Source organism: Echiichthys vipera (genome assembly GCF_963691815.1).
Source record: "Echiichthys vipera genome assembly, chromosome: 13".
NCBI classification, from domain to species: domain Eukaryota; kingdom Metazoa; phylum Chordata; class Actinopteri; order Perciformes; family Trachinidae; genus Echiichthys; species Echiichthys vipera.
Window position 1 is genome coordinate 16,305,869 of NC_139838.1, and position 25,572 is coordinate 16,331,440.

Consider the following 25,572-nt stretch of genomic DNA (forward strand, 5'->3'; position numbering starts at 1 on the left):
TTTTCCGCAGCCTGAATAATACACTTGAGTGGGTTGATTACTTGATACATGGATATAAAAACAGCCTTAAAGTTCACTGTTTCAGTAAATCCAGTTAAAAAAAACCCTCATCCTTTGTTAATGTCCTGAATTGAATCTATTCAGGTTGGAAAGGAGGAGATGTTACAAAATAGTGGAAAATGATTTAAACAGATTCAAGACATGTGTATCGTGCAGAAAGAAAACATCCGTAATGTTTTGTACACTTTGAGTACTTGGCCTTCCAAAAAACACCTGCCAAAACTTGTCCTCCGGAGGCGAGTTTGGAAGTTTCTAGAAGCTGGGAGGTTTTCTTCCTCAGGCTATCCCATAATTTCCTGGCTGCCTGAGGTGAAGATATGCAACCCGTGACCACTAGATGGTGAACAGGAGGTCAGTAGTACCCACCACTGTGTCAGAGCGAAGTAGATTTGACCCTGCAGGGAAAAAACGCCACAGATAGTGGAGGGCAAACACGGCTGCTGCGGCTGCTGCTGCTGCTGCTGTGAGTGAAAAGAAAATAGAAGAAGCAGCAGCAGAGTGAATGGAGATGTGCACACCATTTCACTTTCAGATTGGAGGCTTCAGTCTGATAGTGAGAGGAAAGGCATGAAGAGATAGCAAAGGGAAAGAAGTGTGTGTGTGAGGGAGAGAGAGAGCACAGATTTGAGCAGGAGGCAGTGAAGCAGAGGCCTGGGCAGAGAGTGAAGGGGGGTCGGGCTGGGGGGAGTGGTTAGCCCTTCTTACTGCCTGTATATAGAGAAGACAGAGTCTGACAGAGCAGATCCAGTTAGAGAGCAAGGAACAGAGAGAAAAGAGATTGATTGATTGATTTTTACCTCTCTACCTGTGGATGACTTCCTAAACGACACATCCGCAAAGTTCTGCAGTTTTCTGTCGGATTACAAAACCAGGATTTCCATCTGAACTCAAGGTAACAACACTTTCTTCACTTTACAATGGCAGCCCTTCTTTATGACCAACTCCAGGCAGGTGCAGTCCGAGTGACATAGTTTTTTTACTGATCTCAAGTTACTTTAAATCTCTCTTTTTTAAATTTATTAAAACTTTTAAGCTATTTTTGTTCATAAGTTTGCTCATCATTTTTTTTCTGAGATCAGAACTAATTCCTTTGTGCTTCACGTAGCCACAGAACTACAGTCTTTACTGTGACGACATGTTTACATTCTGGGTGTGTGATTGTAGCATAAAAGTTATTAATAGGTTCAAGAAGATGAATGGGAGACAGGTGAGATTTTTCTTTTTCTCAAGAGGTTATTGAGTCCAGTGGCTTAGTGGCAGCTCCTCTTGTGTAATTCAGAATGAGACAGATAACACACAGTTATCCCGTCACTCACCTGATGTGGTTCAGGCCCTCCATTAAACACCTGCACTGTATTATGAATGGTCTCTGTTCTCCTTGACCCGGTGGGTGTTTTTAAAAATAGAACTGGACAGATAATCGTCAGTGACTGTGTGACACAGAGGGAACCAGAGCTGAAAGGGCTTTTATGTAGATACACTGAGCCAAGAATGATCTGTCGGCCGGTGCAGTGATATCTCAAAGTCCAGCTGTGTGAAGGAAAGTAAAAGAGTGGAGTCATAGGGCAGAGTGTAAGAAGGGAACATTAAAGGTTTGGTTCACCCAAATTATATTATGCAGATAGTTTTGTTTTTTAACTGTTAAGGTTTTGAGATATCTGTCTCTGATATTTCTGCGTCCACCCCAATACAACGCTGAGATGAACCAATTTTTATTTCTTGAGCCCACAGCAATGAAAAATTACTTTTTAGAATTTTGTTAAAAGTGAAAATTAGTAACTGTTTTTGCAACGACGTTCTGCTCTTACGTTATATAATTTGGGTGAGCTGACCCTTTTTAATAAAGATGTTTTTGATATAACAGAGATGCCTCACCGCGTGGCTCAGTTTACTGAGATCGAGAAGTTGTGAACATGGTCCTGAAGCTGTTTCCCCAGCTGAGGGTTTAGTGTGGGATCAGTAGCTTGACTACAGTTTTCTGGGGCACTGAAGGCCATATGGCAGCTTCAGTGACCCTCTGTAAAACCCTTGTTTCATTAGACTAAATGGAGCTGAGACTATGGACTCATCAGTTTAAATGTCTCTTTTCAGTTGAGAACTGCATCAAGCACATGCAATATTTGTATATATTGAAGCTCCTTGCAGAATTTTTTAATTTACAAGAACTAAGATGCTCTGAATAAGGTTAATCAATGATTAAGGTACTGTCCACAGCCAGCATTACAATCAGCACTTTTTTTTACAGTGACAATTTGACCGGCAGGCCTCAGCAGCTTGTTGAGCAGACTGGTGGGTGTTTTATTGCACTGCTGCTGCTCAGTCTGCCACAACAAAACACTTGTGTAAAGGAGGAGACCTGCCCATCCCATGCTGCCATATGCCTGTGTGTGTGTGTGTGTGCGTGTGTGTGTGTGTGTGTGTGTGTGTGTGTGTGGGGGGGGGGGGGGGGCACAATCATGCAGAAAAGGACAGCAAAGATCTTTTTCCGGAGCCCTGCTTTATGTCCAGAGTGTCCATTGTGTTCTGAGGTCTGATTGGATAATTAATGATGGTATTTATGTAAGCAGCGGGCCAACCCCTTGTCTTTGTCCTGCCCCATATAGACTAACATATCCAGTAACCTGAGACCACACACACACACACACACACACACACACACACACACACACACACACACACACACACACACACACACACACACACACACACACACACACACACACACACACAAACACACACACACACACACACACACACACACACACACACACACACACACACACACACTAAGCCTGGTGGTCATTTAAGGCGTTATAAGTAAGGCGAATAAGTTCTGATGTAGAAATTATTTAACTCACATGACTGATCAGCTTTCCAATAACACATCTTTGTCTCCAGACACCATGAAACATGGTCAACACGAGCTCACATGAAAGAACCATTAGAACTTGTCCAACTATAACAAATTTCAGAAGACCTCTATCCATTTTTCTGGCCAAGGCATCTGACCCATCCTATTCGCAACCAGTACTTCTTTTATTCTGTTTACTGGCGGATTACAGTCATGCATAGCTTATAGCACTAAGTTCTGATGAAACAATGCTTTGCGTAGCCTAGTTAATCTGGCCAAAAGCATCTATTTCACATTTCTTTTTTGCCTCATTTCAATAGTTTGCTAAAAATTCACATGACAATTAAACGGAAACACAATAACTGACTGTGGCCGTGTGAAAATCTTCTTGTGCTGAGCTGAAGTGCTCATTTTCCTTGATTGTGCCCATTGATGTGTGTGTGTGTGTGTGTGTGTGTGTGTGTGTGTGTGTGTGTGTGTGTGTGTGTGTGTGTGTGTTATATATTATATGTGTATGGTTTCCCTTGCCCTGTTACCATGCCCCAGCATTGTATTTAGATACATGTTATTGTCTTGGACATTAATGCGGTGGGCTGTTTCCGTTCACTATTTCCTCGAATGCGACTGATTAGCTTTGACAGCAGGACATTGCTTTATTTCCTGGACTGAGATAGCATACTAATCTTGGAATATAACATCCCCTCCCTCATATTAGTATCTGCTCTGGCAGGTCCCTCTTGGATAAATAAAATATGTAATTGCAGGGTGATTATAGTGCAATTGGAGTTTACTGCAATGGAAACACTGCTGCATTAGTAAAAATATCAATTTCAAGAGGGACTATATACCTGCACCTCTTAATTAACCACATGAAAGAGAGTAAAAAAAGAAAAAGGTAGCTTAAGAACCTTTCACCTGAGACCTGATGTGACCCTATCATTGAACATGTTTAAGACTTCTGTTTCTATCATCACACACTGGTTTCCCATCACTTTCTTGCTGAGTGCATTTTCATATTTAGCTGCTGTTTGTCTTGGAAGGAAAATTGGAAAAAAAAAGAGTAGATGATCTCCGAAGATCATGCGGGTTAGCTGCCAGCCCTGCGTAAGTGTATGTGTGAGAGTTACTGAGCGCATATGCATCACTGTGTATGTGTGTTAGACGACGGGAGGTGGATAGTGTGTTGGCAGTCATACCCCAATTATGCTGCTCACAGTGTAACCTCTTCAACTTCCTCCCATGGAGTGTGAAGCCTGTGGAGTGTGTCTCTTGTCGGGGGGGAGCAGGCCAACGGACACAAACATTTTTTCACAACATCATCCCAATGTCCAATGCAATAATCCATTTTATAGTAGGACATGTATTATCCAGTATTACCTTTACCTTAACATCTTGTATCCTATTTCCTGTCCGCTTCCTTTCACAGATTTATCATGAAGCTCTTCCTGTTGACTGTGGCGGCGCTGCTCCTGGTGGTGGGAGAGAGCACTGCAGAAAGAATCTCATCCAGAAGGACCAAGAGGGAGCTGGCCAGTCCCCTCCATGTTGGAGGCATCAGGGATCCATTTGGCTCCTACTGCCAGAGGAGAGGAGGCTGCTGCCCCGGCAGAGACGACCTGTGCACGGTTCCCTACCTTGACACCATTTGCTACTGCGACCTGTTCTGCAACCGCACAGTCTCTGATTGTTGCCCCGACTTCTGGGGTCATTGCCTAGGCGTGGAGCCCCCTTTCATAGGTAAGTAGGGGTGCACAATGCAATGCAAATCAGCCGGTTTTGCAGCTTTTCTGATCCTCTGTCCTCTCCTGATTATTTGTGTACAGCTCCTAAGTAGAAAAGTACATTTGGATTCCCCACACAGTTATAGCACCATTCTCTCAGTGTAGAGGTGTAAAATATGCCAGCAACAGCAAGAGGCCTACCTGCGAACAGAGCAGGGAACAGTAGGCTTCTTATTAACCCAGACAGAGGAAGGGAGGAGGGGTGGATGGAGGGATGAATGGAGGTAAGGAGAAAGAATGTGGGCTATGTGGAGGGAGGCAGAGACAGACAACGGGCGCAGGACGGGAGGCAGAGGGGTCAGTGCAGGTATGTGTTCCCTGGACGACACAGTAGAGGGATCAAGAGGTGGGACCCAAATGCATGTTTAAAAGCACACACACACACACACACACACACACACACACACACACACACACACACACACACACACACACACACACACGCATCTGCCCACACAGTCACACAGCCTGGAGGAATGGTGCTTCAAAAGGAAGGAGGTGACAGATTTTTCACAAAAGGGTCCTTTCTCTTATCGCTACCCTGCAGTTTGTTGTAGACCATAACTCAATGCGTCATTCACCTGGACTTTTCTCATTATGTCGTCAAATAAAAAATACAAGGTGTATAATTTTCTAATATTCACTCACAGAAGGAAATGTCACCATCATTCTGTACAATAACTGTCACATTAACCTATTACATGAAACCACACAGTTCAACAGAATCCCCCTTTTATATAAGAACATATAAATAACTTGTCACACACCTCAGCTCTGTGATTACTGACAGACTAGGTGAGACAGCTGTGAGGGGGATGATGGGTGACAGAAGGCCTCAGTCATAAATCACACACTCAGCTCTGGGCCTCGCAACAGCGGCAAAGGAAACCTGCTCACGCTGTAAATTCTCAGCCAGCTCATGATCCTAAATTCCAGATGAAATTTCCACTGACAGCAACTTCCACTGTAAATCAGCTTGTAGATAAACTTCAGTGTGAATTTGTCACCAAGGCAATAAAGTTTTCACAATCTGTAAGGAGGCAGGGTTCAAACTCCCAAGTGCAATAGGTCAAAATAATTCAAAAAGGAATGCTAATGCTGTGTCACTGCCAAGTCTTTTTTTTTTTTTGGTTTGGTTTGTGACAATAATGAGTGGGCGATTGCATCTCACTAATGTTAAGGATTTTCTGGTGCCTAATTATGGATGTAATGGATGGGGGGGGGGGGGGGGGGGGGGACACTCTACTTCTGTGGCGTAAGTGGGTTAAAGCATGATGAGGAAGCCTGGGAAGGCAGGAAAGAAGCTAACACCACATTCCTACACTGGATTACTGGAGCTCAGAGCTCCTTAGAACACACACACACACACACACACACACACACACACACACACACACACACACACACACACACACACACACACACACACACACACATGCACACACACACACACACACACACACATGCACACACACACACACACACACACACACACACACACACACACACACACACACACATGCACACACACACACACACACACACACACACACACACATGCACACACACACACACACACACACACACACACGCACACGCACACACACACACCTATTGGAATTTGGCCAGTGTGATTGCAATAGATTAAGTGCGAGTGCTGTATATCTAAGTGCATCTCGTCTCCCATTTGTATCTCTTTATTTGAGGCTGAACATAGCTTTCTTTGAGATTATTAAGAAGATCATTGTTGTTTAGTCACATCATCACCCATATACATATATTAAGTTGATCCTCCTTGTCTCCTCCCAGGCACCTGCGAAAGAAATGGAAACAAGTTCTTTTCGGGGCAAACATACAAAGAGAACTGCAATTTATGGTATGTAAACCCCTCTTTCTTACTCTTATTTCTCTTCCCACCTCTTAAATCCTTGGCTTACCCTTAAATGTTACCGTAAGTAGCTTAAAGCTTAAAGAATATTGTTCCCCTTCACTTCATCTGTGTATCTACTTGTTCAAACATTTCACATGAAAAAATACATGTTTATTCTGACTGAAATATTCAAGCCGAAGGTGCAAAGTCATGTTGGATCAAACTGTAGATGTCTTGTGCATCACATTCTTCCAAGAACTTGGTATTTTTTAAAACCTTTGGCATTTGAACTTGGGTTTAAAAATAAAGTTGGGTGGGTCTGAAAAATATGTGTGCGCATGTGTTTCTAATAATGAAGCCACAATGGCGTAATATTCAGTTTTTATATCCATATTTTGAATGGAAATCTTATATTGATCAGATGACCAATCACACACACTCTGACCATGTCTACTGTCATCTCTATGTCCATAATTGGCCTCTATGTTATTTTACCATTAGAATACGCACAAATCGATATGAATAAAATGAATGATGGCTGAATGCCATTTAGCTGCTTCAGTTTTAGGGTCCTGGTATTGTGCAGGCTGTCTCACTGTCTCACTGTCACACTGTCACACTGTCATGTCTTACTGCGGAATTTACATTATTGTTAACAGCTGTGCTTCACCTTCTACAGAAACTTAAAATGACTGCTGTGAAAAATATGTCAATATATAAGTTTAATATTTTTTTTAAGTGTTATGGAGAACAATATTTAGTCTTATTTTCAACCTTATTAATTTCAAAGAATTATCTGTTATGATCTGTTGGGAAGTGAAGTGTGTAACAGGAGGAACAGTGAGGATAAATCAAAACAGGCCACAAGCGAATGTTTCCTATCTGGTGTTGGACGTGGCATCAGTGTCTTGCATATTAATTAATCATAATTAAAAGAGATTTTCTCTTGAGCTTCAAAACTGTTCTTACTCTCCTCTAATGCACAAAAGTGAGGGGATCCCGTCATAAACCACAAGTCTTGTTTCGACTCTTTGATTAGACCTCCTTGACCTGCTCGTTGTGTTTCCAGTTCAGGGGTACTGATAGACAAATTCACAAACAGCTCTTCACTTTATGACCCTGACATGAAGTTAAGAGTTTCTAATCAGTATTTTTACATTAGCTCTCAGTCACGCCAAAATATATTTTATCTCCATGGCCTTCTACACCACCAGGGCAACAGAGTCCACGTGGCTGTTGTCATTTTTCTGTGTGACAGCGACAGCGGTCAAGGAGAGGAAAGGCAGCTTGAGGACGTATTTAGTGGAGGCAGGAAGAAGGGAAACTGAATTTCTCACCTGTCCTCCACTTTTGTTTCTCACATCTGTGTCATTTGATGTTCCTCAAAGACCCTGTGTATGTGTGTGAACACGCACACAGATGTTGATTTGACATCCATTTGTACCTCCTTATTATATTTATCTTCATACAACAAGAACACACTGTGGTTGTTTGTCACGATACGTCTAACCCAAACTGCGCTGACCCGGCTGATCTCCAGGTCCATTGCTTTTCCTCGCAGCTGTTCGGCTCCAGAGGCTGTGCTGTGTCAGTCTGATAGGCATGTGAAGTATGACTTTTATCATGACGGCTCAATTAGGTTTGACCTAAAGGGTCGGATGGGTGCATAGATAGGCGAGGACGGCCGTTGATAAATGGCAGAACTAACATTTCTTTGTGAGGAAAGACTCGGAGGAGGCTGAGCTGCGTGGCAAAAATAACCTCTAGTGTCTCAGTTCACCAGTAAAACGCATTTATTTGCTTACTCCCCCACATCCCCCTTTCACCGCCAAACAAAAGAGTCTTATGCACTTACGCTCTCACACGTGCTTATTAAGGCAATACACATGGATGCTTGAAAAATTGCACCACAGCTTTGGCGCAGAGGGACACATTCACTCCCTTTTCCTCCTCCCACTCTCTCCACTTCTTGATTTCCCAAATGTGCATCCTCCCAACTCTCAAAATCAGGGCTGCAGGGTGGAGGACAGGGCTTCCGCTTTGAGTCGACCAGCAGCTCTTTCCCCTCCAAAGTCTCTCATTAGCAGGTCGAGCTCCCGCACAGTTCTTATCTAACCTCCTACATGTCTTGGCTAACCTTAAGCAAAAAAGGAAGCCAAATATCACTGATTGAGTCAAAAATAATCTCTTTGACTGCCATCTGTATAACCTTTTACCTCTTCACTGGAAATAACTCCTGGGATTGTGTCAGTGCTAGACAGCATTATAGAAACACAACCCGACTGAGCAGCATGAAGTATTAAAGGTCTCAGAAACTTTGTCTTTAAACGAGTCGTCGGGACTTCTGTACCGTTGTGATGTCACAGCTATACTGTATGTATAAAATGCTGCTACAGTGCCGTTACAGCCATTCTCCGACTGCAGTGATGGTGCAGAGACGCCAAGAGTGCAAATGCGGAAGACCTGAAAATGCTGACCAATCAGAGCAGACTCTTTCAGGAGGGGGGCTTACAGAGGGTGAATACAGGTGTATTCAGACAGACAGTATGCAAAAAATAATGTGTAATGTTTTTTGAACATTTAAAATATGTAAACATGTTTTAGCAGAAACCAAAAATAGTACGAACCTGAAAATTAACCTAATATGGGACATTTAAAGCAGTTGTATCCCAGATGATTTAAATGCGTCATATCTGAACGCACAGGGTTAGACAAGATCCACCTCATGTCATCCAGGTGTGTGTATTTGTATGTTATGTATTCAAGTGTGTGTATGTGTATGACCTCAGAGGTGAAGAGAGAGGGTTGTCTTTCACTAATAGGGAGTGTGACGAAGAATGTGAAATATGGCCTCCCACTGTCTTCAGAGCTGTCATATTTCTTTCTCAGTCACACTCTGTCCCCCTGTCTCCATAAGTCTGTCACTACGCCAGTCCCTGTGTGTGTGTGTCCAGTACATTACGGTGTGAATTTATTGTTGTTTTTGACCCCCTGGTACTGAGCTGTATTTATGTGTTCCTGCGGGAGGTAGGGGTGAAAGGTCATTGTCTCTTTCCTCAAATCAAAGCCATCAGACGGCCCTGGTCTATAAGTGTGTTTGTGTGTGTGTAGGGGGGGCTGTGTGCTTGAACATTGTATTTGCTCAGGTCTCAGAGACCCAGCAGGGAGGAGTGCAGTTTGAGAGGTGATACACACTCTGTAGCCTTTATTGTGACTAAAGGGGAATGTGGCCTCTTCATCACTGTGTGAGTGTGTGTGTTTAATGATCCCCTTGGCAGGTTCCCTTTTCTGTAAACATGATGTCTAATGTACAGTAGACTTTATGGTTGGAAGTCTATACACGCCTGTGTGGGAAACACCCCTCATTCTTTCTCTCTCGCTAATGCGCTCGTTTATTATGATATTCCCAAAACGGCAGCTGACCTTGCAGCTGTTATTTATGGTGGCTTAGTAACTTTATTTAACCAGGTAGTCTTAGTGAGAGGGACCTGTGAGCAAAAATATTTACCGTCAGACAATCATGAAACCAAGGATACATCAATAAAGCATTCAAATTTTCAAATCTCCAAAGGGAACTGAAACAATATAGCTTGAGACCTGTGTACAAGTACCTGAATAAATTGCAACATAAAAGTTCAACCACAAATACTTTTATGATTTACTAAAGTCATGTGTCAATGACTGCATCATCACTGCAGTCTTGTGTCTGGTACAATTCTGAAGTACTTTACTGAATAATTTCCATTTTATACTAAACTGCATTTGAGAAGGAAACATCACATTTTTACTCCACTACATTTATTCAATAACACACACACACACGCACGCACGCACGCACGCACGCACGCACGCACGCACGCACGCACGCACGCACGCACGCACGCACGCACGCACGCACACACACACACACACACACACACACACACACACACACACACACACACACACACACACACACACACACACACACACACGCACACACACTATTTGCAGTGAGTCATCAGAAAGTACAAGTTATTTTTGAGCATCCCCAAAGTAATCATCATCGTCATCATTAATATCCTGTTCTCTTATCTCTTCTGTCATCATCTTGACTTCTTCTCTGCTTCCTTGTAACTAAAAATGGATCTGCATTCTGCAGCCATAAAAGGCTGAATGTTTCCTTTAACCTCTCCCTCTGTTTCTCACTCCCTCGTTCGTTCTTTTCCCCATTTTTTTGTCCAGTTACTGACGTTCAACTCTCAATTAATTTCTTATTTGGGAATTCCACTGAGACCCTGCATTTTTGTCTATATCTGAGACAGTCTTCCTATTTTAGCCGTTGACTTCACCAGCTTTAGCATAAATATGGATATTTAAACTATTTTCATCCGATTACAGTTGCTAATGCCTTTTAATGGTCTCATCTCTTTGCCCCTACTCTCTGTATCTCCTCTGCAGTACATGTGGGACAACAGGACGCTGGGAGTGTGAGCAGAATGCCTGTCTGATGGAGCCTGACATGATTCATGCCATTAACAGAGGAAACTATGGGTAAAAAAAACAAACAAACACGAGCACACATAAATACACGTTCTCGATGGCATTTGACAATAAGATCTTTATTTCACATGGTCACAAACAGATTCTCTTCCTATTTTTCAGGTGGAAGGCAGATAACTACAGTCAGCTCTATGGCATGACTCTGGACGAGGGAATCCGGTACCGCCTGGGCACACAGAGACCCTCCAGGACTATTATGAACATGAATGAGATGCAGGTACAGGACAGTCTTCATCGCTGAACATTATTTTGAGGTTGATAGCACAAAGAAAAATACTGAAATAGAGAGAAATGTGTATGGGTGGTCACTTTCCCCGAAGGCACAGGTACAAAGTTCAGTGTTGATATTCTTTTCTCAAGTGCCCTGAAGCAAGTCATGAAAACCATCGTCTGGGTTTTGTTGCCGACCTTTGACATCTGACTGCTTTTATAAGGTAGCATAAGAGAACTACTTTCCACGCAGGGATTGGTATAATATCATGTTACTTGTTGCCACTGGGTGCAATGTTCCATTAAAATTCCACTTTAAAATATATTTGCACATTAGTGTCACATACATCACATATTACATATTTGTGTTCCCACCGAAGCTGTATGGCATCATGGTTGTGCTGGCTGCAGTGTAAACATCCTTTTAAAAAAATACTTTCATGCACAAAGTATATTTTTAACGTTGGACGAAAGGAAAGCAGGAAGTTTTGCAGATAAATAGCGAATTACAGTTTAATTGTGGCTTCTCCCTTCTTTAAAAGCTTCTGCACACTTCCTGTGAGTGACACGATGATATGCAAACCTATTCCAACAAGGGAGCGTCGATAAAAACATTTCTCGCTTAATTATGATGGCTCATTGGTATGTGATGGCGTCTCCAACTGGAACCTCAGCCTGCTCTGATCCGCTCAGTCTTTGTTTATATTTCACCCAGACAGATTACATAAGACGGAACCAAAACAACAGACAGAGAAGATGGAGGGGATGGTGGTGGCTGCCTGGAGAATAAAGAGCGAACCTCTTCTTCAGTCTGCTCCTCCCCACCTCCATCCATCCCTTCATCTGTCCGTCCTCACTCCCCCTGTTTACCTCTCCCAGCATTCCACGACTACTTCCAACCTAAAAAACGCACAGCTCCCCCTTACTTCTTCCGCCGTCAGCGTGTCCCTACCTGTGCCAGGAACCAGATCAGAGCCGCGCAGCCCATTCATAAATCTCTGCCCCTCTCTCCTTTCATGATTTGTAGACACCTGTGTAAAGGATTGAAAACTGTAAATTCATGAATGAATTTAGACCTATTCTTGCAGCCATTTTGCCTCTTTTATCACGCCTACAGGTCAGGTGTTTCAGGTGTCTGTGCTTTTAGACTTCGACCTTGAACAACTACAAATCTCTGACCAGCAGCACATTCCTTAGTTATGTATTAGGTGGCTGTTTGTGCTATGAATACCTCACTTTTAATCGGAAGAATGCAGTGCAGGCAGCCAGGCTCTTTGAGAGAGAGATAAAGAGAGAGAGAGAGGGGGAAGTCAGATGTACTGAAGTGTGTGCTCTGGTATCAAACGTAACTGGGAGATTAAGAGAGCATCCAACCTTGAGTGGAGACTAATAGATTGAGCATGTTAGGCATCTGAGAAGCACCCACAAGTGTATATGTGCAATGGGGGAAATATCTACAATCCATTACAGACTTATCATCCTAATCAGGATTTATCACCACAGAGATTTTGGTATTTTGAATACAGATGGACGCCTCCGTGAAAGAGTTCAAATGATACATTCGGTGTGACCGAACAGCCTCATGGTTTGGTGGAGAGGACCGGCATCAAAGGTTCCTGTCTATTCTACAGCGTCAGAGATTGACACTGGGCCGAATGGTCCTAATCGCCTGTGATTAAGTCCCTTCCACTAGCCGGTCGATTAGAAGATTTATGTAATCTGCCAGTGATTAAAAGTTGTCGTACAAAGCAGTCCACAAGTATTCTAATTGCAGCCATTCATTTGTGGGCAAATAAAAAACATCCCACTGCTGCATCTTTATGTTGATGCTGCTAACTACTGTTATCTCTATTTTACTCTAAAGTCTTGTTTACATTTACAGACTGTCACTCACGACTATCATTGTTTTTATACCAAGGATGAGGGTTGTTCTATGAGAGTGTACCAGACATTAAACTCTAGTGTCTTCACTTTGTCACTCTGCCAGATGAACATGGACCCTCAGAGTGACGGTCTGCCGCTCTACTTCAACTCAGCAGAGAAGTGGCCGGGAAAGATTCATGAACCTCTGGATCAGGGCAACTGTGCTGCATCCTGGGCTTTCTCAACAGCAGGTAATAGAAATAACAATGAAAATGCAGCGAAATATGAGATATTATTATAAGACATAAAGGAAAGACAGAAAATTGAAGAAGGAAAACTTGTGACGTATTGGATAGGTTAGGTGCAGAAACTGTATAAAAAAATGGACGTAGCATCTCCATCGAGGTCTGTTCTCTCAACTTGATCCAATCATGCTCACCTATGGGAGTTGGCATCTTGTCAGACTTTAACTCATTTCCTCTTACCAAAAAAGGGCATTAATGTGATGATAGGGGGAGGGACATACGTCCATCTGGCTGACCTTGACCTCCAAGGCGAAGTAAGAGCCAGCGGTAAGCTGTCACTTAAGAGGCAGCGCCCCTAATTTAACCTAATTTACCCGTGTTGTCATGGGGATATGACCTAAACATAGAGACTAGAATGTTTTTGTACCTTAAATAGGTTTAATTGTGGTGTGAAAACGGCCTGTTTAACATGGGGGTGAAAAATTGCTCTATTATGAAACCTGCCCCTAGTGGACACTCCACGAACTGCAGTTTTTGGCGTGGTCGGGGCTTGGTCAGGTGACAAATATTGATACTGCAGCTTTGCTCCCAATACTTTTATTTTACATGGACATGGCAATGTGCTGACCTCAAAAAGTCTTCTTTATGTTTATGGTTTAAATATATAATCTTTCTGTTGTTGTTGTTGTTATCCACCACCTGCAAAATATGTGTAGATTACAAACTGTAGCAGCCTGTAGCAGGATCTACCACAGAGTTTGTTGCCATGTGTTTATACAGTATTTCTGGCTGTCAGATTTTATCACGGTGATAGTTTCGCAAACGTGCAAGATACAGTCTCAAATCTTTGTAGTTGAGATGTGGTCCGGGCAAAGGCACTGCATGTATGGGGATAGGCTATAGCCCTGGCCAGATTTGGCGTGACATTTTGTAATATTGCCTGTCCTCCTCAACAGCTGTGGCATCGGACAGAATCTCCATCCAGTCGATGGGCCACATGACTCCTCAGCTGTCCCCACAAAATCTAATTTCCTGTGACACACGCAACCAGGGAGGCTGTGCCGGGGGACGCATCGATGGAGCCTGGTGGTACCTCCGGCGTAGAGGGTAAATACTTAATTTTATGTGAAGTAGAAACAAACAAAAAAACAACAACATACAATTATTTTTGCTGATTATAATTGTTGAAAACATTCTTATGATTTGGCACATCTTTCCATCTCACCTCTTCCCTCACAGGGTGGTGACAGAAGACTGTTATCCGTACCAGCCCCCCCAGGACACACCAGCAGAGGTGGGCCGCTGTATGATGCAGAGTCGCTCGGTTGGCAGGGGGAAGAGGCAGGCCACGCAGCGCTGCCCCAACACACACAACCAGAACAACATCTACCAGTCCACACCGCCCTACAGGCTCTCATCCAATGTAAGTAATGCACAAAACAAGCATGCATAAAGAACCATACCTGCTCACTCCAGGTATTCTCTCATCTACCCCTCATCTACACCTATCCTACATCAGTTCATCACCCAACCAGCACATGTTCTCAAATCTCTGTTACGCAAGCAGCTTTAATATTTTTGCTGTTGTGGGACCTCCTCATGCTACAGTAGACTGTAATCTCTCTCACATGTTTATTACAGTATGTGTTTTTGCACACTTTTCTCATGCATACTTGACTCTGTCATGAATGAACATGGGAATGTACAGGATTAAGTGCTCAACAGCCCAAAAACTCAGTCAATGAAGGGCAAAATGTTGTATTTTTAGCTGCATGTTTATCACTTTATTGGTCCAGGCATGGTATTCAGGATTGAGATGGTTGCAATATATTACAAAATTAAGATTAGTTCGGCTCCAAATATACTTGATTCGTTTTGGATATCATTGTCCATAATCATTATCTACTATCATTGCAAGACTCAAAAGTGCATCTGGAATTAGATTTCTGTGTTTACCTTCTTATATCAAATTACTCGCCTCTTTCTGAATGTCATCTCGGTAGTCTGAGCAACAGTAGTGAGTTGAGTAAACCAAAATCCATTAGTCGATATGAGAGCAACGTGGCCAAGAAGTCTGACTTATTACGTTGAGGAAAAACGGAGAAACTGTGCTGTGTATACATTTATGTGAAGATGAGAAATAAATAAGTTAATAGTTAAAGGTCACATATTATGCCAATTTTAAGGTTCATACTTAAGGTATTTGGGGTTTCTACTAGAACATGTTTACATGCATTAATGTTAAAAAAACACATTATTTTTTCTCGTGCTCTCTGTCTGAATATACCTGTATTCACCCGCTGTCTGAGACTCTCCACTTTAGCGCCTGTCTCTTTACGCTCCCCACACGAAAAATCCCAATCTGGCAGTTTCTGAATACAGGCTGTGTGGATTTATCTCTGAACTGAGCGTATTGATACCTCAATGGTATTTATATAGCACCTCATCCTGCTTTATAATAAAAATAAAAACATGAAAATCCTACTTTTTACAATAGGGGACTTTTAAACTATGAACTCTACTTGGGTGATATTTAAGGAATAATTACAAGTTACTTTGAGAAAAGTGCAATGTTTATTTCGCAAATTTAAAAGCTGGATGAACTAAATTTAAAAACACCCCTTCATGTCGAAAGCACCTCTGACCTTACGTTTTAGCTCAAAGTATCATGTAACATTCACTAAAACTGTTTCCAGAAGCTGCCTCTGCATGCATCTCCTCCAATTCAAAGTCAACCAGTGAGCTGTAGCCAACATGTGGTTTTATCAGCCAGCATCCATCATTGCTAAATGACGGCTAATGCCTCTCGAAATCATTACAGCCTGTTGTTTCTGTCTCCTGATGGCCTGTGAAGTCAATAAGCCAGGCATTAAGCCCAGGGAGCCCTGCTGGACTCAATCTTGTTATCTGACTCTTAACATCCAAGGGGGTTGTTTTCATCCTCTCTATTTCACTGACATGTAATGATCTTGTTGTCCGTGTCTCTCTCTCCTCTGCCTATAAATCTTTCCTTCTCTCGCCTCTCTCAGGAAAAGGAGATCATGAAGGAGATTATGGATAATGGCCCCGTGCAAGGTAAGACAAACTTGTAAATAATATTTTATTGTCAACATTTGCTCCCAAGTGAGTGCTACTTTAAAAAAAAATCAAAACAACACTGCACACCCAAGGGTCACACTAATCTGTGAAGCCTCATTTAAGAAACATCGAACCTCAGATGATGTCATGTTGGACCTCGTCATCATGATAATTTTCTCCTGGGTTTCAACTTTGACCCCCAGTCATCGAGATTGAACTGTGCTCTGTGATCGAACTGACCTCTCTTTACTAGCCCGCCTCACTGTCTGGTGCACTTGAATAGAGGAGGTGTGTGTGTGTGTGTGTGTGTGTGTGTGTGTGTGTGTGTGTGTGTGTGCGTGTGTGTGTGTGTGTGTGTGTGTGTGTGTGCATGTGTGCGTGCATGCGTGCGTGTGTGTGTGTGTGTGTGTGTGTGCGCGCAGTGGGGGAATTCTCTATGAGCCTGTGCCAGCTTATTGTTTGACTGTCCAGGAAAACTTATTGGCTTCACATCAAGTTTCCTTTTACCTTTGAGTTTCTTTCTGACACTGAGACACAGAGGTGTGTGTACTTTCACAGATTGTGTGTCAGTGGGAATTGTTTCTCAGAAACACGCTGTTCTCGGCTAGAGAAAATTGGATTTAGTGCAGGTAGCCCTCCAAAAGAGGGAACTTCTCAGCTGTGCATCCGGAGAGTTTTTCCATTGAGCTGGAATAAGAAAGTCACAAGTTCAGCTGTGCAGCTCTCTCTCTCTCTCTCTCTCTCTCTCTCTCTCTCTGTCCCTCTCTCTCATGCACACGCAGACGGACACACAAGCACTCCGCTACTTTGTCAGATGTCTGGGTATGTGACACAGGAGGGAAATTGGAATTTGTTTGGTGAATTGGGTAATTACTATTAGATTAATTGTTGTTTGGATAAGATTGCTATCTCTCCCTTATTGCCATGCCCATAATAGTCTCAGCAGCCTATGTGTGTGTATGTGTGTGTGTGTGTGTGTGTATGTGTGTGTGTGTGTATTACATCTACCTATTAATTCTCCCTGCTTATTTGTTCTTGCAGCTATTATGGAGGTCCACGAGGACTTCTTTGTCTATAAGAATGGTATCTACAAACACACTGATGTCAGCTTTACCAAACCTACACAATACCGCAAACACGGCACACACTCCATCAGGATCACTGGGTAAGTTTAAATAATGCAAATTATATTGAGCCTTTTTTGTTTTGTGAACCAACAAAACTGTGTGCTTAAATGTGATTTGACTAAACATAAAAACCTTTGAGACTGTGCTGGGATTGTATGCCTTTTGATGATGAAGGCTTTTGTTCAGTTGGAGTTATTTACAGGAAAACCACGTTACACAAACCTGTGAATGGGGACAAAAAATTTCCCTTCCTTTCTCCCGATCTAAGTCGTTCTGGTTTCACCGTTGGTACATCAGTGGATGCCGTTCAACAGAAGAAGTGTTTACTAACAGATGAATTGAGTTTTAATTGAGAAGCTGCTAGATTCAAAGCTTCACCTGCACGTGTGTTTGCACACAGTCAAGAGCGTACTGTACGTGCCAACGAGCTTCCCTCCCAGTCTGTTGCTCTTGGAGACACACCTTGGCTCCACTCCTCCGTCTGCTCCAGACTATCTAGTTACTACGGCGACCACAAATATGCAGGCTGGTAGGCTGGGGTAGACGGCTGACACCTGGATTACCTGGCCCCACCCATCCGTCTCTCCTCTCCATATCTTAAACTCTTTTTTTATCATTAGGTTATTCACAGACAGACAGGTGGAGGTATGCTGTTTTTATGTGTTGTTTGGAGGGCAGTCACCCGTAAAAAGAAACATCCTTCTCACTTGTAAATATTTGACAGGGCTCTACCCAGCTGGTTTTGAAGTGTGTCTGTCGTGACAATGATAGGTTGTCACTCAGTAGTCTCACTTTCCAAATTAGAAAAACGAGCAGCTACCTCGTAATGGGTCTCTAATGGGGGATGAGGAATGTTTGTTTGTGAGCATTTGACTACCTTAGCACCCTTAGTACCACTGCGTCTGAGCTTGTCTGTAAACATCAGTTTCTCCAGACATGGCATCTCAGTGCTACGATAAAAGCAGTCTCTCTTCTTTTATCTGATTTGGCAAAGACGAAACAGAACCCATTTACAAGCCGCTTTTCATGTGCATGTTTTGCATGTATATTTTATAACATTTTATGACATGGGGCATGTATAGGCATGTGTATGTTAAACCTCCAACCTGTACTTAGCTGTTCTGAAATGGTCTGTTAGAAAACTGTGAATGTGCATGTTTGTTCACCGTGTACGTTTCGGGCTCACGCTCTGCGGACTGTAATTACAGCTCTTCAGCCTGAGTTTGTCAATAAACTGTGCAGGTATGCAGGATGTGAGATGATGCTGAGGATGTGGATCCCCAGTTTTCCCGAACGCCACCCTCTCTTTGGCACCTTTTACTGACGCTGTGTTTCCTCAGCACTCACTGGGCCAGTGGATTGTGGATGTGGATGTACCAGCGATACGGGTTTATGGGGCAGATGTAGCAAAATGAAGGGAGAGGATGGGAAGGGGGCGTAGTGTTTTGAATTCCAACCTGCCAGCCACAGGCATCAGTATGTTTAGATAGGCCAAATCCCATGGCGGTGCGTTCCTTTAAGCCCAGGGCCTGGGAAAGTTTGTTGAAAGAGCATTGAGGTCCACTGTGGTGGAAAGGGCATTGTCTGGGGCGCTGATCCTGACTACACCGGACACAGAGAGGGGGATCAATCCTCGGAGAAGAGGTCAGGGGTGGGCTGAGGGGCGTCAGGAAAGGGTGGGGCACGTGGGCACAGCGGTATGCCCATCATTGTCCCAGAGAGAGCGAGAGAGCTGATTGGCGGCCAGATACGAGATCAGCAGTGGTCCGATTCTGTCCGGTTCTGTCCATACCAATACATATGCACGCAGGCATTCATGCATGTGGGATCACACACTCACACATATACAGGTGTGCCCTTTCACACAAACACAAATCCCATCTCTCCGGTCTGTTTCAGATTGTGGTTGTTTACGCAGCTGTCTACTCCTGGTCAATGTGACGTCTGACTCCGATCAGGGAAACACTGGGCTAATAAAGACACTCGCTGATAGAAGGTTGGCACTATCTGCTGTGTTGTGGTAGCTGACTGGCTACTGAGTTGGCAGAGCCTGAAACCAGTCACTCTATTTCCCAGCATTCCTTTCCCTTATAAAAGATAACAAGCGATTGGGCACCGGGAGCCTCTTGGGAAACGAAAGGCATGGAGTGCAAAAACAGGATGGGAATTGGCTTTGGGAGAATGTTTTGATCATGAAGAGCAGAAACGGCGGGCGTCTAAAAGTTGGCAGTGGCTAAGCTAAGACCAAAGTGCAAGCCATGATGGGAATTTATGGGCCTTTGCTAAGGTTTCCTGAGAACATAGCTGCTGGCAAGGAAGAAGGGTAAAGATAGGCATCTAAGTTCAGATGTACACATGTATAGTTGTGCTTTAGGGTTGTTGTCTACTGTCTGTGACGGGATTGAGGTGGTGTTCACTTCTTCGTAGCCTACCCTCTCCTTCCTGTCTCGTGTCCGGAGTTCGGAAGTGGTGGAGGAAAAGGGGAATTCCGTGTTCTTTTGGATTGGAATGATATAGGAGTTCAACAAGGCGGCGTCCAGCCATAAATACTTTGTTTTCAGGATGTTGTTTACAAGATGAAAGTTTTTTTTACCCCCACTCGAACACTACCTCTTCCTGCTTTTCTTTATCAATAATGCCAAGTGTGTAAGTGAACACATTCCTGAGAAGTGTTTACATCTGACATGTTTGTTGGACAACATCCATACTTTAAAAATATAATTTCACAGCTGAGTCGGTGCCTGTATTTATAGATATTTTGTTGTCCTGTTTTTTAGTTCTTCACTCTAATGCATTCGAGTAACCACATATCTGTACTTTGTGCACCAGGTGGGGAGAGGAGAGAAACTTTGATGGAACATCAAAAAAGTATTGGGTAAGTAGTTTCAGTATGTACAACGAACCCAAATTGGCCCTTAATTGGCCCAAACATTGTGCTTTTTCTAAGGAATAAAATGTATATGCATTCAGATTTAAATCTGCTTCATCTGTACGAAATTTGACTTTACTTTTTTTTCAGATTGCTGCCAACTCCTGGGGAAAGAACTGGGGAGAGAACGGCTACTTCCGTATCGCTCGCGGGGACAATGAGTGTGAGATTGAAACATTTGTGATCGGCGTGTGGGGCAGGATCACGATGGAGGACATGCAGAACCATCATCACCACCATCGTCGCCGACACATTTAGAGATGCAACAGATGCTAAAACCTGATAAGACCTTTGTTTTTAAAGCCACATATAAATGGTTTTTACCCCAGAGGAAAACCACACCAAGAGTCCCAGAACTTCAGCACGTCGCCGTTACTCTTCAAGCTGTCTGGGACAGCCACAAAATCAACCCTCGAACCCTTTCTTTGTATACCTTACTTCACTCTGGGGATCATTACATCTTTACTCTTTTAAGAGAACAACCCTCCACACTCTCCCTGTATTTCAAGGTTTAAGGCACCAAAAAAACAAACTCAACTAAGCTAAACGCTCTTTTAAGTGGCCTTACAATAGGCTCCTCAGGTACCTACTGATCCAAAGACCGTACTTCCCAGAATCCTCAGCATAACATCTGGTGAAACATGTCAAAGTTGGGTGATGACAGAAGGAGAAGCTCAGTATGATCTTTTTATTCTTCTTTGTGCTTCTTTGTCAACCTGAGCATTCAGTCTTTTAACAACATCCAGACAGACTCAGCTTCAGAGGGTCAGTGTGGAAAAGAGGAAATCCGAGAGCCAGATTATCAGACATCAGCGAGACACACCCAGACAAACTGTGTAACGTGATAATATATCATAGATGACCTTACTGACATTTACCTGTCAGCCATACAGAGGCACAGTTTGGCTCATTCCCTCAGTTTTAGAGAGGACACTTGTATGGCATTAGTAGCTGCAGGCGGTAGAGTTTCTGACACATTCCAGTAAAAAAAAATCGTATAATCTGACACTAGAAACAGAAGATTTGATGTAGAGTGTAATATTACAAAAAATCTGATTTGGGAATTTAAAGGGGATTCACAGCCCCAGGGACCATGACCAGCAATCAAAATGACTTCCTGGACATTTTAAAGCATTTTGCATCTTGGACCTTCTTCTACATGTTTATACAGTGTCAGTACATACAATTAAAACATGTGTCATTGGCTTCAGCAGAATAAATAATCGGTCATACCTGATGCAAAAAAGTCACCATGAACAATAAACACATATAAATAAAGCCATGCTGCCATTCTTGACACCACCATCTAATTTAAAATCCTGATGTGTTATTTTCAAAATTCATATATGTTATAACTATTGTCTAAGACAGTCCAAAAAATATTAGTGAGCATGAACACCTCTCTCCCAAATCCAAAACCAGAGTGCTAAAACTGAAATTTGTGATGTGATCACGCATAAAGTGTGGAGCTTCTCCATAGACGATGAATTGTGAAAGATGTTATAGACACTGAGAGCACCCAGGGGAATGTCCTGAGTTCATGTGGACATTTTGTGTTACAGGACTGAGAACACTACAATGGAATAAAGCGCATTTGGGTATAAAAAACAAAAAGAAAATCTCCCCATTCGTTGTTTACAGAGCAGCTCCAGCCTTTATACTTGATGGCATCACAAGTTTGAGACTTACTTTGAGAGAGAGAAGCTCACCTTCACAAATATCGATTGCCCTTTCCTGAAACAAAATTGGAATTCTTAATTTAGGAGATTTTCCCTTTTTAAGAGTTTAAAAAGATTGTAATGCCTTAAAGAAACAGTTGACCACTGCGAAAGAAAGTGTTTGTGAATAGTAGTCTTAATTTTGCTCTGTTCTGTGTACACTGTTACAATTTGAACTAAAGAAGTTATTTTTTTCGGTGCAGTTATATTGTAAAGTTTTATTTTAATACTTGTTTTACTTTGTACTGTATGTAGTAACTTTCATAACACACTCATCAGCCGGCCGCTTTTCTGCTTGTGCTTCCGCATAGTTGTACCTGTTTGACCACAGCGACGAGGATGAGGGGGGTACTGCTGCTAAAGTCCAGTCTGTGCTACAGTATTTGACTGCTGAATCTGTAGTTTAATGCATTTCATATATGATAATCATGTAAAGTCACTTCAAAATAATGCAAAAACACAAAGTCACACACGTTGCACATGAGCCGTTTTTATATTTTCATTGTTTTCTGCTACAATTAGAAAAACTCATCATGACACAACTTGGTTTCTTTATTTCAACCCATTGCCGGCTGTTTGAGGGATGGTCGGATCTTTTTTGGAGCACGGCCTCACTTGAAAGGGAAAGCATGGTGTATTATTACCACTGACCTTAAATTACATCCTGGTGTGCTTCTGCTGTAACTTCAAAAGGCTTTTCCATTTCTATATCATCGCCTCTTGTGATCTTTAAGGTGCAATGTGGTGGATAGATTTTTTGTTTTTGCATGATTCCCATGGAGTGTACTGAATCTTTGCTTCGATTGTCAAGTGAGCGAAGGCAAGGAAAGATTGCAGACTATTGATAGCAGACTATCAACATGAGATGCATGTGAATTTACAGTAAATGACATCAAGGACAATGTGAAACTGGGATCTCTGGCCTGAAGAGTCATTAGCAGATATAAGGAAGTTTCATCTTTTATATATTTTCATATGGGCATATTGCTATTGACTCTTTGTAAGAGACAAAAAGTGCAATGGACAAGACCTAAGTTGCTAGATAGGTTTACACCACTGTTTTGCAGTCCTTGCTGAAAGTGTATTGATTAGTCTTGTTGATTTAATCACAATTCATGCATATTTTCACCTGCGCGGCCTAGAAGATATTTCAAGAGCAGCATCAATGTGAAATGCATGACTTCTGTAATTGTATTCCAAACACTGTGTATATCAGTGGGCTGAGAAAATGTATGTTTTCATACAGGGGGAAGTATTGGAAATCTGACCAAAACTACTAGAGACATCTTATTGTCACTGTTCATGCATTTAGCTTGCAGTATGTTGGATTAAGTCATTCAGGTTCACTGTTATCTTGGAACTAAATGCTTATGTGAGACTGAATATATGGAAGTGGGATTAAAAAACCCTCTCATGAACACGTGCCACATTAATTATGATTATTTTCAGTTCAGACGGGACCAATGATGACTATATTAATAAGGATTTTCTGTAAAAATCTATTCCATAGAAACGTATCTTACTTTCAGCAACAACGCAACCTCTCCTCCAAAAAAAAAACCCCAGGAGCTGCAGCAGGCCTCCACTCAGAAGTTGTGTATTTTGTGTTGAATGAACCACTCCATATTCAGTGTTGTGTAGACTTTATTTATGACAAGATGTGTAAATTATATACTTTTATTCCTTGTTTTCCTGTGCAATGTTTTATTATCTCCCTGTCTCTTGTATTGTGTGCACTAAATGCAATACCACATTAGTGTTCACTTGTGCGGCACAATAAAGTCTTTCCAAAAATCACTTGGTCTCATTGTGAACACCTGTTGTATCAGTGTAGTATTTAAACAAGTGATACTATCAGGGGGAAAATTCCTTGTATAATCTGCATGCATTTAGGTTAGATGATTGAGAAGGTGTGTGATTTTTAGGAACGCTAGGGCTCTGTGAGGCACAATGGAAGGGACTGGGCGCGGGGTGTTCAGGGGGAAGCTCCATGGGACGAGGCCGGCTGGGATGAGGACAGTTTTTATAAGATCTGGCTGTGTCAGCATACTCTTCCATCACCGAGAGCAATAACTCTGACAATGGGATGAGTCAATGAGAGACCAGGACAAAGGGTATGCATAATCCATCATAAATATTAGAATAATAAAATAAAATAAAAACCCATAAAGGACATATATGCTCTTAATTAAATGTTCCATTACACATATAACTGGCATTCTTCCTCTGACCATTGAGGTCAGCTGATTCAAAAATATTTGTGTGATATGGGAGACGTGGACATTTTTTCACAAAATGGCTCGACAAAACCCTGAAATATTTTGGTGTCCAGGCTTTTTTTTCATTATTCCAATGTGTTTAAGTGCAAATTTTGTCTCAAAAACATAGAACGGCTGAATAATTTAAGTCCAATAAATGTTTCTGTCAGTGATTTATGAGCTTGGACAATGAAGAAGACCTGAATATAAAGGTTGTTAGAATTTGACTTTATATTTCACAGACTGAAAATGTATAGGCAGCACTCTGGATCTGGCTTCGATGAATTTGCAATGTCTTGTGTGTAAATGTGGGCATAGTTGTAATAATGCACAGGCACAAATGGACGTGTGACAGCTACAACTTATGATGCCTCTTGTCTGTTTGCTAGTGTATACATTTTTGAGTCAAAGATAAGTTTTTGTTTTCCTTACAGCAACATTTCTTTAAAAAAAAAAAAAAAATTAATTTGTTTTTTTCAAATTGAATGATTAAACTATTAAAGAAAATGCAATCCCCACTCTGAGCACAGTACTTCAATGAATACAATTTCCACCATTTCCCCCTCCTTACATTTTTGTTTTGTAAGTGTGTACAGCGTGTGTGTACCTCCATGTCCCCCATAAACACCTGGGTGAACATCTGCATCAAAGAGGGACAGTGCTCTGACCTGGAGAGAGGACACCCTCCTGTTTGAAGTGAGTTGTTAATCTGTAAAATTAACCATATTTAGCAAATTGTCACATACATCAACTGTCAGTGAAAACTATCAGGTTCAACAAACAATTTGGCTAATAGAAGGGTGAGCAGACCTGCTGTGTCCAGGGGTGGGGACTGACCTTAACCTTGCATTCCTGCATTGAATCACATACCTTTTAATGAGTATGCATTGCCCACTTTAAGTCACACTTCAACTGTAAGTGCACATTTGTCAACAAGAAAATGTCTCTCTTGTTAAAATTGTACAAGCTTTGTAAACTTTGCACAGCAGATTAAGAAAGTATATGCCACATGTTTAAAATGATTGATGTCATAGTTTCTT

General features: G+C 42.2%; 1 protein-coding gene across 1 annotated transcript; it reads left to right on the plus strand.

Annotated features, from left to right (window-relative positions):
* The first annotated feature begins 813 nt into the window (after positions 1–813).
* On the plus strand, positions 814–24,043 carry tinagl1 (tubulointerstitial nephritis antigen-like 1). The gene is made up of 12 exons (XM_083925031.1): positions 814–952; positions 4,338–4,648; positions 6,502–6,568; positions 11,003–11,095; positions 11,207–11,321; positions 13,302–13,428; positions 14,379–14,529; positions 14,662–14,845; positions 16,452–16,497; positions 17,542–17,665; positions 20,457–20,502; positions 20,647–24,043. The coding sequence occupies exons 2-12, from the start codon at positions 4,345–4,347 to the stop codon at positions 20,812–20,814; spliced, it is 1,425 nt and encodes a 474-aa protein (XP_083781157.1). The 5' UTR covers positions 814–952; positions 4,338–4,344; the 3' UTR covers positions 20,815–24,043.
* The last annotated feature ends 1,529 nt before the right edge of the window (positions 24,044–25,572 follow it).

Coding starts and splice junctions, on each gene's coding strand:
- tinagl1 (XM_083925031.1), top strand. CDS start 4,345: ATGAAGCTCTTCCTGTTGACTGTGGCGGCGCTGCTCCTGGTGGTGGGA. Junction 6,569..11,002: donor AAAGAGAACTGCAATTTATG/GTATGTAAACCC, acceptor TCTCCTCTGCAG/TACATGTGGGACAACAGGAC. Junction 14,530..14,661: donor TGGTACCTCCGGCGTAGAGG/GTAAATACTTAA, acceptor CTTCCCTCACAG/GGTGGTGACAGAAGACTGTT.